This window comes from Pempheris klunzingeri, chromosome 5 (genome assembly GCF_042242105.1).
Source record: "Pempheris klunzingeri isolate RE-2024b chromosome 5, fPemKlu1.hap1, whole genome shotgun sequence".
Lineage (NCBI taxonomy): Eukaryota > Metazoa > Chordata > Actinopteri > Acropomatiformes > Pempheridae > Pempheris > Pempheris klunzingeri.
In genome coordinates, this window is record NC_092016.1 from 25,058,175 (window position 1) to 25,073,810 (window position 15,636).

Genomic DNA, 15,636 nt, shown 5'->3' on the forward strand with positions numbered 1-15,636 from the left:
CTCCCTCGGTGGTGTGATCTCAGCGCTCTGCTCCTCGCTGCCTGAACACCACCTCTGTCCCATATAGTGTCATGATGAGATCTGTCTTCCTATTGGTGCTTTGGACCTTGTGTCACCTTTCCTCCATAGTGGGAAGCCACGCCCCCTTTAGAGGCCCTTCAATGAGTGTGTGTGTGTGTGAGAGAGAGAGAGAGAGAGAGAGAGAGAGAGACTGTGGCACTGTCATTGCCTGGTTTGTGTGTGGACTCTGGTCTCTGAGGCTGTGTGAGCAGAAGGAACTTCTGGCACTTTGTTGCATATAAAAGTAAATCATGGTGAGAATGAACTTTCACTTCATTTACTTTTTGATTTACTCAACTTAATTTATCTTTTTTGGTATCTGAAAATTGCTACATTCCTTGAAGAACTGCTCGATCTTACTCGGATTGTGACGTTTTATTCACCCGCTCAACATCTTCCTTTCATACTTGTATGTTATGTTGTTTGACTGTAGTGAGGCTGTAACCTCACTGAAGCCTCTTGAAGCAGAACTAGAACTGTGACTGTGAGCTGTTGCTCTGCTTGTGACGTTTGACTTGCAGATGATGCCGGTGGGTTTGGCTGTTTGTGTGGTGGTGGTGACGGTGCTGTACTTCGTCCTGCGAGGCTCTGCAGGAGAGAAGAAGAAGAAGCTGCCCGTCACTCTGCAGGATCCTACGGTCAAATATGCTCTTCCCCTTGTAGACAAGCAGGTGGGCTGTGCACATTCACTCTCTGACCTGAACATACAGCAACTTAATATCCAATACAATGTTTGACTGGCTGCAGAAAATGAGATCTACAGTCACATTAATATCCCACATTGTGTTTGAGTTTATGAAATAATGAAAGGATAAGCTGTATATAGACAAAGGATGGGTGGATAATATTTACTACTGCAATAATTCTCTTTCCTTACAAGGGTCATTGTGGTGTCATATCATCTATCTCTAGCCTGAAAGTCCTCCATATACAGCACATGGAATAAACATATGTTAAACATACTGTTTAAAGACCACCCAGTCTCAAGACATTTATTTTGCAGGATGATTTCATATGGTCTATTTCTGTGTACCTTGTACAGGAAATCAGCCATGACACGAAGAAATTTCGGTTCGGCCTTCCATCTGCAACTCATGTCCTTGGACTGCCAGTAGGTACTGAAACAGCTCTCCTCCCTTCTTTGATCAAATTCTTCACTACTACAAAGTTTGCCAATGCTCAATGTTCCAGAGTGTGTTGGTGAGAAGTACACATGTGTGAGCTGCGTTCAGTAGCGTTACTTTGTGCCTCCTCTTGTGAGTTTCCAGCAGCTCAGGCCTCATACATGCAGAGAGTTGGCCCGTCTCGATCTGTGATTCTAAGGATCATAAAATATGACACAGTATATATGTGAGAATACAAGCTGAGATCACAAGCTCTGCAACACAACACAGGAAGCCACGTGACATGTAGGTACAAGACCAGACATGAAGCAATAAAAAGTCATTCTTCCCAAATATAGGGTAAAAGAGCTTATTCACAGCTTGCTTCCATCACAGGATAGTCCTCAAGTTTCAACATTTTTCCGTCCTCTCATTCCCTCAAATCCACCTCCTCACCCATCCTCCCCCCTGTCCCGTGCACCAGGTCAGCATGTATACCTGTCCGCCAAGGTGAACGGCAGCCTGGTGGTCAGAGCCTACACTCCGGTCTCCAGTGATGAGGACCAGGGATACGTCGACCTTGTGGTCAAGGTCATTAACACAAAACACTGGCCAATAGGGGCACTGCGATTTTTCACACCTTAGGCTGGTTTCACTTTTCTATTAACTCTTTAGAAAGGGTTGACAAGTTGATGTTAATGGCTTTACTAATGCCAATAAGTCATTTACTGATCAGTTATATCCATTAATATTGGTTGTCAAGTTATTGTTAGTCCTTAATGAATCTTGACTTTCTCACCTTCTAATGAGATGTGGAACTTCTCCAGGTGTACTACAAGAACTGCCACCCCTCCTTCCCAGAGGGAGGGAAGATGTCTCAGTACCTGGACAACATGGCTATTGGAGACACCATGGACTTCAGAGGACCCAACGGACTGCTGGTGTATAAAGGAAATGGTACAGAGTGTGCGCATGAGCGGATGGAAGAGAAAGAAAGCTGCTGCCGCCAGCAGATGTCACTGTGTTACAATAGAAGACTAACTGAGACTCACTCTCTCCTGATCAGGTCTGCTCTCCATCCGACCAGACAAGAAGTCTGAGCCCAAGGTTTGCAAGTTTAAGCGCATTGGAATGATCGCTGGAGGAACAGGTTCATTTACATTTCTGTTGAACTCTCTAATGGACATTCATGCGTGCACCTTATTCAGACGGACATCACAGAGGCTCAGCAGGCTGAACTCTCTGGACAGTACCACATAAAGGGATTGTTATACAGGAGAAGAGTAGGAAGATAATAGTTCTGGTGGATTTTCTCTCTTATCACACATAAATGACACCCAGAGCTGTCATGTACTTCAACTTTCACAACCATTTGATGATATTTTTTTGTGGCCTCACCGTTGACAATATCTCCTTATGAAAAAAGCACAAAAAGTAATTTTCACCTCCCAATAATACCCTCAGCTAGACGTGGCCCGTCCTCTGAGACTGACTGTGATGTCCTCTGTCATCACAGGTATCACTCCTATGCTGCAGCTGGTCCGCAGCATCACAGCAGACCCCACCGACAACACCAAGTGCTCCCTCATATTTGCCAACCAGGTCAGCTCTGTGCTGTATATTGTCTTTTCCCCGTGTCTCGTTCTTAAAGAGTGTCATAAACGGGAAAACGCTGGAGAAATAAAATCTCTTTCACTTGCTCCCACTCAGACTGAGAAAGACATCCTGTTGAGGGAGGAGCTGGAGGAGGTGGAGAGGAAGCATCCTGACAAAGTGAAACTCTGGTTCACACTGGACAGACCTTCGCCAGGTAAGGCAGCATCTCTTCAACTATGGGTCCTACAACAGGATGCCTGGTGGGCCCCCGCTCAAAATAAGCTGCCCTGTGAGTAATAAGCTGCTGGTAGGATAAGGCCATCACAGTTTGTACGACTAAACTATGAATTGTATTTGATAATAAATATATCACATGACATTATAACAAAGGACAAAATATCTCAAAGGATCCTTCGTCTAAAGGATCTTTGTATTTGTGTGCACATCTGTTATCTGAACTCACTAGATAGTAAAACATTAACTGATGCTTGTGTCTTTTATTGCAGAACATGGTGGAAACATTTTCTAAGGCCCTTTTCTATCATGTTACCATAAAGTATGCAGAGTACATGTGGTTATTAATGCACTGCCAGGCTACGTGAAGCTGAATTTATCTCAAAGTCCTCTGTTTTCACTGCTGAATATTCAGAGTGGGAAACCAAACAAAGCTGAAGGAAAATCCCTGCAGGCCGAGGAGGGAGATAGTTCCAACAAGGTGTTACAGTAGCTTAGGAAACCACTCAAGTCTTCCTTTGCATAATCTTTACAGCGAGCAGAAATTAATGAGCATAATATTCTTACATAATCTCTGTTGTGAGTGCTGCTCGTATGCTGTCTTGTGTGTCATTAGTTCCACGCAGAATAAAAACACATCGGCCCTTGATCATTATTCGTTAGGAGGGGTGCACTTGCTCCGCGTTACCAGTGTTATTATTTGGTTGCCTTGGAGGGAGAGATGACTAATCTGTGGATGAAAGCACAAGTTGAACAAACCTCTTCATCTGTCTTATTTCATTTGTTGTATTACCGATTTCATTCCCATCTCTGCCTCTTTTTGCTTCTGCTCACCCTTCACCATTGGGCGTCCCTCTGCTGAGGCACAATGGAAGGAAAGTACAATGAAAAACAGCAACAGGACGTGTTTCATATTTAGTATTTAGGGATGAAGTGAAAAGGGCACTTAAAGACAGGCTTCTTCTCTGGTGAATAAGTCATAGATGTAGCAGCTTCACCGTTTCCAGTGCTGCTGTTTGATAAATCCTGCCACATTATGGTTGTAAAGAAGAAGGATGCAAGCTCTTATGCATTTTTGGCTGTACATGCACCAAACAACCGTGTCAAACAGTCAACTTTCTTAAGAAAAGCATGAGAATCTGTTCAGAATTCTCACTGCTATAAAAAAAAAAGGGTAAGATGATGGTTAAGAATCTCTGAACCTTTTTCCCTCTCTCTTGTTTTGCTCTCCAGACTGGAGCTACAGTTCAGGGTTTGTGACCTGCGACATGATGAAGGACCACCTCCCCGCTCCGTCCTCTGACGTCCTTGTTGTCCTGTGTGGCCCTGCGCCGATGATCCAGTACGCCTGCCTGCCAAATCTGGACAAGCTGGGACACAGGACAGAAAACATTTTTGCATACTAATGCTATTAACTACAAAAACTGTTTTATTCACTTTCAATCACTGTATGAATACTGCTGATGGCTTAATATAATCCAAAACCACTGTGCTACCTGGATGCTTTTTATTTAAGCATCTGTGTCAGTGACACTGGAACAGCTGCCTGTACCAATGTAAAATGGGTCTGGATTTATATACAGTATGGCCAAACTTCCTGTCTGGGATTACCTTTTGTACAAGACAAGAGTTGCTTTTAAAATGAATCTCTTTTTAAGCCAAAATGTACATTTTTGTGAAATAAAGACGTGAAAATTATCATATCTATTTTAATGCATGCCTTATACTAATATGCTGACAACGCACTGACTAAATAATGAGGCTGCTATCAGTGATGTTGTGTCAGTTGTGGTCTAAAGCCTCAGAACAAATGAGCAAAAGGACACTGAGATGCTTTTAATTAACAGTATTCGTGTCTCTGGTCTGCAACCAATATTTCCGACGTCCCGTGAAGGTATCACCCTGTAGTGGGCGTGTCTGTCTTCACCAACATGTCGGCTTAGGAGTTTGTGGCCAAACTTTACAGCCCTCATCAGTCCGTTCAGCAGCAGGAGGGGGAATATGGTGTGTCAGCGTGGCGCCAACTTAGTTAAACCTTTTCAGAATGGTTTCCTGTGGAAGTTTACAGCTTTAGTGGTGTTTGTCTGCTCAAACTTCCCGGTTTGTGAGTGTGCACGAATCACCCCAGAAAGATGTCTCATCTGGGGTCCAGGGCTGAGCCCCGACCCTGTCCTACCCGTCCGCTACTTCTTCATTCAGGCGGCCAATTCAAAGGGAGAAAACCTGACTTTATCTCCAGGTAAAGTGACCACGAACGCAGCACGTGCTGAAAGTGTTGTAGCGTGAAACTAAGAGTAGCATCTCTGACACACTGGAGCCTAATAGCTAGCTAATTGTGTTTAAGCTAACAGACTTTCTGTGTGACCACCAGAACTAGCTTAGCTAGCTACACCCAGCAGCGCTTTGTGCTTGTGGACGTCTTTATTGACTACGTAGTATTTTAATAATCATGAGGAACGTGTCACTTCGCCTGCAGGACTGTTTTAGTGCTTGTGTGAATCATCCTTGATGTCCTCACACCCTGAAATCAGAAGTCCTGTGGTGTCTTTGCTCCGCTAACAGCAGGGGTCATCTATCAGGGACAGGAAGATGCTTCTGTTCCAAACTCAGTAGAAAGCTCTGGCTTTCATTTAGCCCTGCAGTAAGATGGAATTTAGTCATTTAGGTCACCGAAATGTTCTCTTTAGGTGCAGACACCTTCAAAGTGAAGATACGTCCGCTGGACGAGGAGGAGCACATCCGTGTCCACGTCCCCCCCCCTCTGGACCGAGGAGACGGCTCCTTCCTGGTCAGGTACCGACTCTACAGCACCGTCCGGCAGGGCCTGAGGGTTGAAGTCCTCCACCAAGATGCTGCTGTGGCCAAGTCACCGTACACCATCCAAGGTGTGTTGTGTCATGCATTTATAAGCACGTACAGGTTCATTAGTCAACCCAAAAACACACACGTCCCTTTTTAATCAACATGGAAGCAAAGGAAGAAATCTTAGAAAGACTCCTCTTGCAGGGTGGACAGATGCAGCACACACACACACACACACACACACACACACACACACACACACACACACACACACACACACACACACACACACACACACACACACACTCTCACACTCTCACACTCTCACACACACACACACACACGGGGCTGTGTTGCACCCACGCAGCATCACCAGATCTATGCATAATGAGTGCTGGTCTTGAAGCCTCATTGAGCCTGTCAGGGTCGTTCTTATGCAAATGGAGGGAATATCATTTTTTTGGGGGGGGCCATCATTATGAGATGAGGCCAATTAGCGATTGCGCTTCACTTTACAAGCTCCCCTCAACAAAGCGCACCAGATGAGACGTGGAGAGATAAAATGTAGTTTGTCTCATAGGAGGAGTTCCTTTCGACACTTTCACTACTCACTAAAAGTTAGGGATATTTGGCTTTCGGGTGAAATTTATGGAAAATGTCAAAAGTTCACGCTACAGTGATATTATATCATGAAAGTAGGGCATTTAAGTAGAAGCATGCACCTCATCTCAAGCAATTTGTTGAAACAAAAGCTAACAACAGTGGTGGGGATACCACAACAAAAAATGTCATTGTCTCAATAACTTGTCATGTGCCCTTAAGCATCAATTAAAGTTTGACAACGACGTCTCAGGCTGTTCACAAGTCGCCTTATTGTCTGCTGTGGCATCCCACTCTTCTTGAAGGGCGGCCCTCAGGTCATTGAGGTTCTGGGCTACAGAGTTACGAGCCTCTACACGGTGACTCAGCTGATCCCGTAGGTTTTCTATGGGATTCAGGTCTGGAGAAAGAGCAGGCCACTCCATTTGAGGTACCCCAGTCTCCAGCAGCCGTTCCCCAATGATGCGACCTCGATGAGCTGGAGCATTGTCGTCCATGAAGATGAAATTAGGCCTGTGTTGTTCATGCAGGGGCACAATGACTGGATTAATGATGTTATTCAGGTAGTATGGGCTTGTCACTGTACCATTCACAAAGTGTAGGGCAGTTCTGTACTGACTAGACACACCTGCCCACACTGTAACACCACCACCACCAAAGGCTCGTCTGGTGACAACAGTGGCTGATGCATAGCGCTCTCCTTGACGTCTCCAACATCGTTGGCGGCCATCATTTCTGCTCAATGTGAAACAGCACTGAGGCCCACTGGTCCCTCGTCCAGCCTAAATGCTCCTGGGCCCATGCAAGACGATGACACCTGTGCCTGGTGGTGTGGTCAGGTACCCTTGCAGGTCGTCTAGCACACAGACCACGCTGATTTCGAAGCGGTTTCGAATGGTCTGACGTGACACTCGGGTGCCTCTCACCTCCCTGAAATGTGCCTGGAGTCCAGTGGCATTCATCATCCGGTTCCGCAGGGCACTGTTCACAATGAAGCGGTCATCAGTGTGGGATGTGGCCAAAGGACGTCCACTCCTCTCCTTTCTGTGACTCTTCCAGTCACTCTGTATCACTGTTCCAACCTCCTGATGACACTCTGTGACCCTCTAAGCTCAGTGAACACCTCCGTCTGAGGACTTCCTGTTTGAAGCCTCCAGTGTTGAGGTGCTGCTGATCAACTGTTAGGTGTCGTCTTGGTCTCATGATGTCAGAATGTGAACAGCAGGATGAGGAGGACTGTTTAAATACCAATTCTAACTGAAGCAGGAAATGTATTGGTGGATTCATGGATCAAACCTGTTGTGAATGTTGCTGTTAAGCTTCTTGTTAGAGAACAGCAGCTGGTGCAGAAAGTACTGAGACACTGAACAGTTGGACATGTGCATTCAAAGGTTTAGAGAAGGTCACATTAAGTTCACCTGGAAAGGTTAGAATGCATTTTAGGTTCATCCTGAGATTTCACCTGAAAGCTGAATATCCCTGACTTTTAGTGAGGAGTGTATGTCTAGAAAATGAACCATTAATTGTGAGGCTGGGAGTGTTGTGCACAAGTCGGCAGTAAAATGCGATGCAGGACAGACGGAACAAATGCCACCTTGTTTCGACCTGTTCTGGCTCCCTCATCTAACCCTGCGTATTACTTCATTACTCAGGCCCAGTCTATCACGAATACTGCGACTGTCCGGAGCCCGATGCCTCTGTCTGGCAGAGCGTCACGCAGTGTCCCGCTGAGGAGCCGCAGATTCTGGCGGACTTCAAATCTTTTCCAACAGTCGACCTGCAGCGCCTCAGACAGGAAGTGCCTCACAGATTCACCAACAGAGGAGGTCTCATCCACTACGCCATCCTCAACAACCAGCTGTATCGCCGCACTCTTGGCAAATACACAGACTTCAAGATGTTTTCCGATGAAATTCTGCTCTCTCTTACAAGAAAAGTAAGGCTGTGTGTGTCACAAGGATCTTAAAGGATCATACTGGTGTTTTGGCACGTTTTGGCACATTTACCACATGTATTGTCTCAACACTGCTGCTAAAAGGCTGAATGTGGCGTCATGTGATTGCTGATTTCATTTTCCTGGGATCTTTATTTTGCTGTTGAAGGTGAGGGTGCCTGATGTGGAGTTTTACATCAATGTTGGCGACTGGCCATTAGAGACGAGAAGGGAAGACGCTGTTCCGGTCCTGTCGTGGTGCGGCTCTACAGAAACACGTGACATTGTCCTCCCCACCTACGAGGTCACACACTCCACGCTGGAGACCATGAGAGGCGTCACCAATGACCTGCTGTCTGTCCAGGGAAACACAGGTGAGAGGAGGGAAGCTCACACTCTGTGTAAGTTACCTGTCAGTAAACGGTGACACAGTTGACACGTTTGTCTCTGTGCTACCCTGATTTCGAGGTAGTCAGCACTACTTTGTAAATCCAAGTCACTCTGACAAGTTCCAATAATATAACTGACAATGATTTTAACAGTACCTATTTCAGCGGACAGAGGTGAGAGCTTAATAAGAGCTCTGCTGTCTTTCCTCAAAGGGAGCCTCTGAAATGAAAGCTGCAGCGTCGTCTCCCTTAACCACTGAGTGTGACCAGGGGGTTGCGGGCTGTTCTAGTTTAGTAACATCACTGTTACTAGTGCTAAAGATCGCCTGAGATCCCAAATATTGCAATCGCAGGATTCACTTGTAGTGGCTGTTCAACAGTTCTGAGCTGCAGAATTGAATAATTTAGGACGGTGTCAAAACACATAAGCAAAGGAGGTGGGGTGCAGTCTGCACTTCTCCCAGATGGAATTTAGTCCCATCTCACAAATGTAAGTATCCACCAGGGACGGCCCATGGTTCAGCACTGGAGCCTCTTTAGTGGGCAACGGTTTGCATCCAGTGTGCTTAAATAATCTCGTTGTTCTGTCCAAGGTCAACTTGACTGTTAAAGAAACTAGAGCTTGAACTCAGAATGTGTTTTTATCTTAGGTCCTATTTCACATTGGAAAGACACACCTTTGAGAGAAAGAATTGCAGCTTATCTTCGAAATATTACAGTTGAGCCTTAAAGTTTATCACCGGCTCTAATGCTTATACCCACGCAGTGGTTTGTATGAAAAACAACTGGCCATGTTAACAATTCAAAGACATATCAGCTGGTATTGGTGCACTTGTAATTGTATTTTTAAGCAATTTCCTCAAATCTACCTGCACCAAAAATGTCAAACTGTAGTATGTTACCTGAGGTAATTTACACAAGCTGGTACAAAAAAGAAAAAGACCAAACTCATTAATACACTTTCACTGTATTTTCGAGGTGTGTTACACTTTTGAAACAAGTGTTTCAGTTGGCTTGTATCCCTTTTCCGCTGCAATTTTTATTAGAATCCATGAGATTAGAACCTGATTAGACGAAAGTCAGATGAATAAATAATTCTTATTTTGCTCTTTGTATTTAAATTCTTAAAAACGCATTATCACACACACATTTCTTTCTGTTTCTCCCACAGCTTTATTTGCACTGGGTTTTGCCTTTTAACCAGACTAGTGTGGGAAAAAACTAGTCGCTGATAAGTTTGATAAACAGTCAGGAGATGAAGTCACCCTTACCACAGGCTTAATGTGTCAATAAAGCACAAGTTAAACAAATGATAAGTCACTCTCTTCTGTTGATCTAGAATGAAATGAAAGGATGAAATGTTCTATCGCAGTTTTGGGTCTTAAAATGCTCCTCTGGGTGCCAGGTATCAATCCACCAGTGTTAGTTTATAAGTCCCTGTTGTATGTCTAGGGTTAGGGTTTAGAGCCCTTTAGACACCGTATCCTCACATTTTCTGCCTTTCTGGGTAACTTTTTTTTTTGTCACTTCCTTTCAGGGCCTCCGTGGATCAACAAAACAAACCGTGCGTTCTTCCGTGGTCGGGACAGCCGAGAGGAGCGCCTTAACCTGGCCTCTCTGTCCAAGAACAACCCCGAGCTGCTGGACGCAGGCATCACAGGATGGTTCTTCTTCAGGGACAGGGAGAAACACGTAGGCAAAGCACCGCTTGTTGGGTTCTTTGACTTCTTCAAGGTGAGGAAAATGAATCAATAAATGCACTTTTTATTCTAATTCACCTTCAGCCTGTAACTTAATGCTGCAAAGTGCAACTTCTCTCTTTGAGAGAGGTATCTTTTTAAAAGAATATAGAAATGAGAAGAAACGGTATTGTACGATATTAAAAATGGCTTTACTGGTTTACTGTTTTCCCCTTTTAGTACAAGTACCAGGTGAATGTGGATGGAACAGTGGCAGCGTATCGCTTTCCTTACCTGATGCTCGGTAACAGTCTGGTCCTGAAGCAGGACTCGCAGTATTATGAACATTTCTACAGCCACCTTAAAGCAGGCACTCACTACGTTCCAGTGAAGAGAAACCTGTCGGACCTTCTGGAGAAAATCAAATGGGCCAGAGAGCACGACGCCGAAGCCCAGGAGATGGCCAGAGCGGGTCAGACAGCAGCCAGAGAGCTGCTGCAGCCCAGCAGACTGTACTGTTACTACTACAGAGTGCTGCACACGTACTCGGAGCGGCAGACGGGACAGCCAACACGGCATGCAGACATGGAGCTGGTGCCTCAGCTGGACGAGCACACTGCGGTGTGCACGTGTCGGCGTGAAAGCCACAAAGCAGAAACCAACATGAAGGATGAACTATGATGGAGTCTCTCTTTAGTTATTGTCATTTTTTTTCTGAAACATTCCAGACCTATAAAGCGTGATATATATGAAGATACTTGAATGTTCGTGATGTTCACAACTTCACAAGTAAGCATCGCAATTACTATTGTTTTTATTCTGGACAGCAGGACATTACCCTCAAAATATAAAGCCACTCTTAGTTTTTGGATTTTCTGTTGTTTTTTGTACCTTTTGTAAAGCACAAAGAAACTGAGGATATAAGTGTTTCGTAAATGTGCCTTTGTATTGGGTGTTCGTATACAGTATTATTTTAAAACGAGCTCATTTTAAATAAATGGTATTGGCAGTGTAATTAAAACGCACACTTTTAGCATAATGCATGAGAGAGAGAGAGAGAGAGAGAGAGAGAGAGACTCAGTCTTACAGAAACCTGTAAAGTAGATATTTTCCTCTGTGGTGTCACACAGCTGGTCTGGTTTCTTACAGACTGAACATTTTCAAACAGGTCAATTGATTTTTTTTCCCCCACATTCCAGTAAAGGTTTGGATCGTGAATAAAAAGTGACTTCCTTTACTGGTACTGTGGGGTAAAAAAAAAAAGTAAAATGTTCATACAACCACAAGAAATGAATGTGTTCCATCATTTGGTGAATCTGAGATGTGTTGTTAGTCGTTGTGTTTGTAAAGCAGCAGACCAGGAGTCCTCAGCCCTGCCTGTGGCTCTGTGGCCTGTGCTGTGACATGAATTCTAGTGTTAACATACTGATAGATAACAGTTCATGTTTACCTTGCTCTCCATCTCAGTGTGTTAGCAGGCCAATGTTTGATAATAGGCAGTAACATAAAGCACAACTGTGTTTGAAAGCTCTGAGAAGGTGCAAGAAGGAACAGATGATCAACAACATTAGGAGGTTTCATCCTCTGAGGACCATCAAAGTACAAAATTAGAAAATGTTCTGGCAATCCACCCAAAAACGATTTTTTTCTACTAATCTTTCTAAACGTGTCCCAAACCGTAGCCTCCCCTCTGCCATCATTTCTCCAGATTTCTGCTGAAATAGTATTTTGACAAACTGCTCTTCGTTTATTTGGCTTGGTGTCTCCTGTGCTCCGTCTCATCAAACTGTTTGCTTGATCCACTGGTCTTTTCACATGAACTCATTTCTTTCCAGTTGTACAGGCCTCCTAGAGGCTTTTGGACCATTTGGACCAGCTGTAGTGAGGTCGGGTCGGGACATCAGCACTCAGGAGAACATGTTTCTTGGAAAGCTTGTTGCACGCAAGTGGAAAAAAAAAATGCTCTCATTGCAAATTATACAGTTATACAATATTCATACAATCATTTGTTTAAGATTCAAGAGGTAAAAATGTGTCTCACTCATGAATGTTTGAAAATCTCAGATCATTTTAAATGTAACAATATTGTTGTAGACGATGTTACAGAAGACAAAAGGGGCTTTCTAACCCTCTTCGTGTTCTTAATATCTATCATTTGGGAATGTATGTTCTGTGCCATTGTGTCTCTGTAGATAAAAGGACACCTTCGGCCCTAACCAGACCACAGAGAGAGAGAGAGAAGGTACGCTCATCCTTGAATTGAATTGCAATTTGTGATGCAGATTTAAAAAAAACGAAAACATTCCCCCACAGAAGAGTTGTTTCAGGTGAAAGTACTTATGGACCAATTTCTGTCTAAATCCGAAGAATAAAAGAGTTTATTCAAGAACACGTTGCACTCATTTGCCCCCCCCCCATTGAAAATGAACTAATGACTTACTGTAGGTAGGTAACACCTGTTCAGACAGAGCCATTGTTACTGTTGTTAGTTAGACCTGTGCTTTCTCTGCCATGACAAGTCAAAATGTCTGCCGTCCTAAAGGCCTTTAGCAGGAGCCATGAAATACAACATGTAAATGGAATGCAGCCATCACTCGTGTTATTAATTACACCTGTGTTAAAGCAACCTGAGTGATTTGGACAGCTTGTATTCTGAGGTTGAGAGTACAGGAATAATTTCAGATATTTTCAACCTTGAGTTTACAGTAATGTTTCATGTTTTTACCATCACGTTGTGGAAAATCTCCAACAGGCAAGTAAAGAGAAGTGATGAGACACGTTCACACACTGCAGTGGGACCTGCTTTGCTTTCCTGTTACCCACTTAAACCAGAGCACCATGTTAGATTAATTTAGAAAAGTGAAATGATGAAACTCTTTAAAGAGGACTGAAAGTAAACAGCAGAAAACTGACATTCTTTGAGATGCACCATCAGCAACTGAGAAAAGGTGAATATAACCAGTATTTTCTCTTACCGGCCTTCTGTTTCATCAAAGTCAACATCACAGAAGGTCTGGAGGTTGTTTGTCAAGAGATGCACCAGTAGCCCCCACATTTCTACCACATACATTTTATTACTGTGTCACGTTATTGTCCCTTCAGCTGAATTTAATCATGAGTGTGAGGGGGTCCCCCTCTCTCTTGGTGACAATGGCCTGCATCATTCCTGAAGGTGTATGGAGATACCTTGAGCCTCTGAAGAAGTTCTCGATTAAAGCTCTGTCAATCTTGTTGCACTTCCCGATGGCCGCCTCAAAGTTGTTGCTGAGGACGCCGTAGATGTTCCCCTGGTCGTTTTTCTTCCCCATGAACAGGAAGAGGGCGTAGCAGTCCTTGCCAATGGAGGCGCAGAAGTCCACCAACCTCTCAAACATGTTCTTGTTGCTGGACTCCTGGGCAATCTGGACGGATTCGCTGTAGGCCTCAGAGTGGATGCCGTCGTCCACGGCGCCCCCCCTGTTGGTCAGGTGTAGGACCTGGACGGCAATCTGGATCCGAGGGTTCTTGGTGGGTTTTTCCAGCACGGCCCAGACCCAGTCAGCCCCCAGGAGGATGCGCTGCTCGGGCGTCATGGCTGTGCAGTTGAAAGTGTCTGTCATGTTGAGGTTGACGCTCTGAGTGATGTAGGTCATCAGGAAGACCTGTTGGAGGACAAGATGGTTTTAAGGCCACTTAAAAGTGATCTTGTAACATCATTTTCTCTCTTTTTAGTAAGAAGTTACCGACCTGACTGAGCACCTCTGGGCTTGGGTGGAACTTGTCCTCCGGGTCTTCGAAGAGGAGGCACTCCTGAGCTCTGGACGAGGCGGCAGAGATGCAGTCGTTGAATAGAGGTATGAAATCGTTGGGCTTGGCGACGGGGGGTTTCCTCAGCGTGGCGAAGATGCTCGGTTGAGTGGGCACGTTGTGATTATTGGAGGGACGACTGGGGGAGCGTCGCTTAAAAGAGGGGAAGTAGTTGGAGTTCTGGAAGGGTCTGTGTTTGCTGATGGTCTGGCCCATGACGACTGATGATGGAGGGTGGGAGATCAGAGGGTGGTCTCCCTGATGTACTGAAAAAATTGAATTTGTATCATTTAAGAATAAGCCACAATCTAAACTGAACATATGGTTGGAGAAAGTATGTGCTCCCTCCATATGGAGCCGTTGCTGCTGTGTGATCTTTCATGTAACAGTGAATAGACGAGTCTTTGCCCCCCACCATGCAACGCACTAGTATACAGGAATAACATGAGCCGATATCTATAATAAAACAAACTTCACAGATGATTGCACTCACCAGGATGGGTCTGGAAGTTTCTGTAGTTCCAAGTCCACTACCTGCCCTCCGCTCCTGTCCCCCGTCCTGCTGAGATACACAGTGTGTGTGTGTGTGTGTGTGTGTGGTGCTGTAGGTGAAGCTCAAGCTCAAGCTTCCGTCTCCACACATGTACAGAACTATCAGTAGAATAAAGAGCATTTTCTGTCCCAGGTTTCCGGGGGGGGGGGGAGTTCCTGCCCACATTGTTAGCAGGGGTGTGGTGTTTTTTTAACTCGGCAAATTTTATGTAAGTCAACAAAAGACTCATCTTACCAGTTAACTGGCGGCGGCTGCAGCAGCTTGAGGACTAGAGTAAGCCTGAAGGGTTTGATGGGTAAACAAGGCACTTAACTGTCTCTTTTGAAAGAGAAGCGCGAATGAGTCCATGTAGGTTAGGTCAGGATCTTAAAGTGGGGCTCTCTGTTGTAATGTTACATTAGGATTTGGAGGATCAGAGGGGAGTTTCACTTCAAATGTGTGAAGGACATTTATTGTTCTCGCTGAAATTCCAATTCTGACTTCATCCTTTTGTAAGGTAGTCCAGCTATAGGATCTTCCAGTGGCTTGTGGGTTACTACTCTGGTGTGTAAGCATGTATCTGTATGTGCCTACACAGCCTGAGGTCACTTTCCTAATGCGTTAGCTGTTTACCACTCAGAGGACCAGTCTGTTGAAGTGCTTTTATTTTGCCAACCAGACATAACAATCTTCTGCACTGCCATACCATCGTGGTGTCATTTGTACCCTCATACATGTACTTTGTAAAAGTAGCCTTGTACATTTTCCCTATGTGGACAGGGCCAGTTACACTAACGAAGCTCTACTAGAGCCTATGCAGTACAGTAGGGGAGAACAGGGTTAAATGAGCCATAATTTGTGATAATAAGTGATATTCATGTCATGTTAAAATTGTTGATGATTTTAGAGTTTAAGAAATACA

General features: G+C 44.7%; 3 protein-coding genes across 3 annotated transcripts; 2 read left to right on the forward strand and 1 right to left on the reverse strand.

Moving 5' to 3' along the window:
- The first annotated feature begins 204 nt into the window (after positions 1-204).
- On the forward strand, positions 205-4,452 carry cyb5r2 (cytochrome b5 reductase 2). The gene is made up of 9 exons (XM_070830941.1): positions 205-314; positions 582-731; positions 1,103-1,175; positions 1,648-1,754; positions 1,991-2,120; positions 2,230-2,313; positions 2,680-2,765; positions 2,874-2,973; positions 4,227-4,452. The coding sequence occupies exons 1-9, from the start codon at positions 312-314 to the stop codon at positions 4,397-4,399; spliced, it is 906 nt and encodes a 301-aa protein (XP_070687042.1). The 5' UTR covers positions 205-311; the 3' UTR covers positions 4,400-4,452.
- A 542-nt stretch (positions 4,453-4,994) lies between these two features.
- poglut3 (protein O-glucosyltransferase 3) lies at positions 4,995-11,161 on the forward strand. Its single transcript, XM_070831157.1, has 6 exons — positions 4,995-5,232; positions 5,681-5,878; positions 8,048-8,331; positions 8,498-8,702; positions 10,255-10,451; positions 10,637-11,161. The coding sequence occupies exons 1-6, from the start codon at positions 4,995-4,997 to the stop codon at positions 11,075-11,077; spliced, it is 1,563 nt and encodes a 520-aa protein (XP_070687258.1). The 3' UTR covers positions 11,078-11,161.
- Positions 11,162-13,487: 2,326 nt separating this feature from the next.
- Positions 13,488-14,773, reverse strand: rep15 (RAB15 effector protein). The gene is made up of 3 exons (XM_070830633.1): positions 14,676-14,773; positions 14,123-14,448; positions 13,488-14,037 (listed from the first exon to the last, which is right to left on the reverse strand). The coding sequence occupies exons 2-3, from the start codon at positions 14,396-14,398 to the stop codon at positions 13,495-13,497; spliced, it is 819 nt and encodes a 272-aa protein (XP_070686734.1). The 5' UTR covers positions 14,399-14,448; positions 14,676-14,773; the 3' UTR covers positions 13,488-13,494.
- Positions 14,774-15,636: the final 863 nt, after the last annotated feature.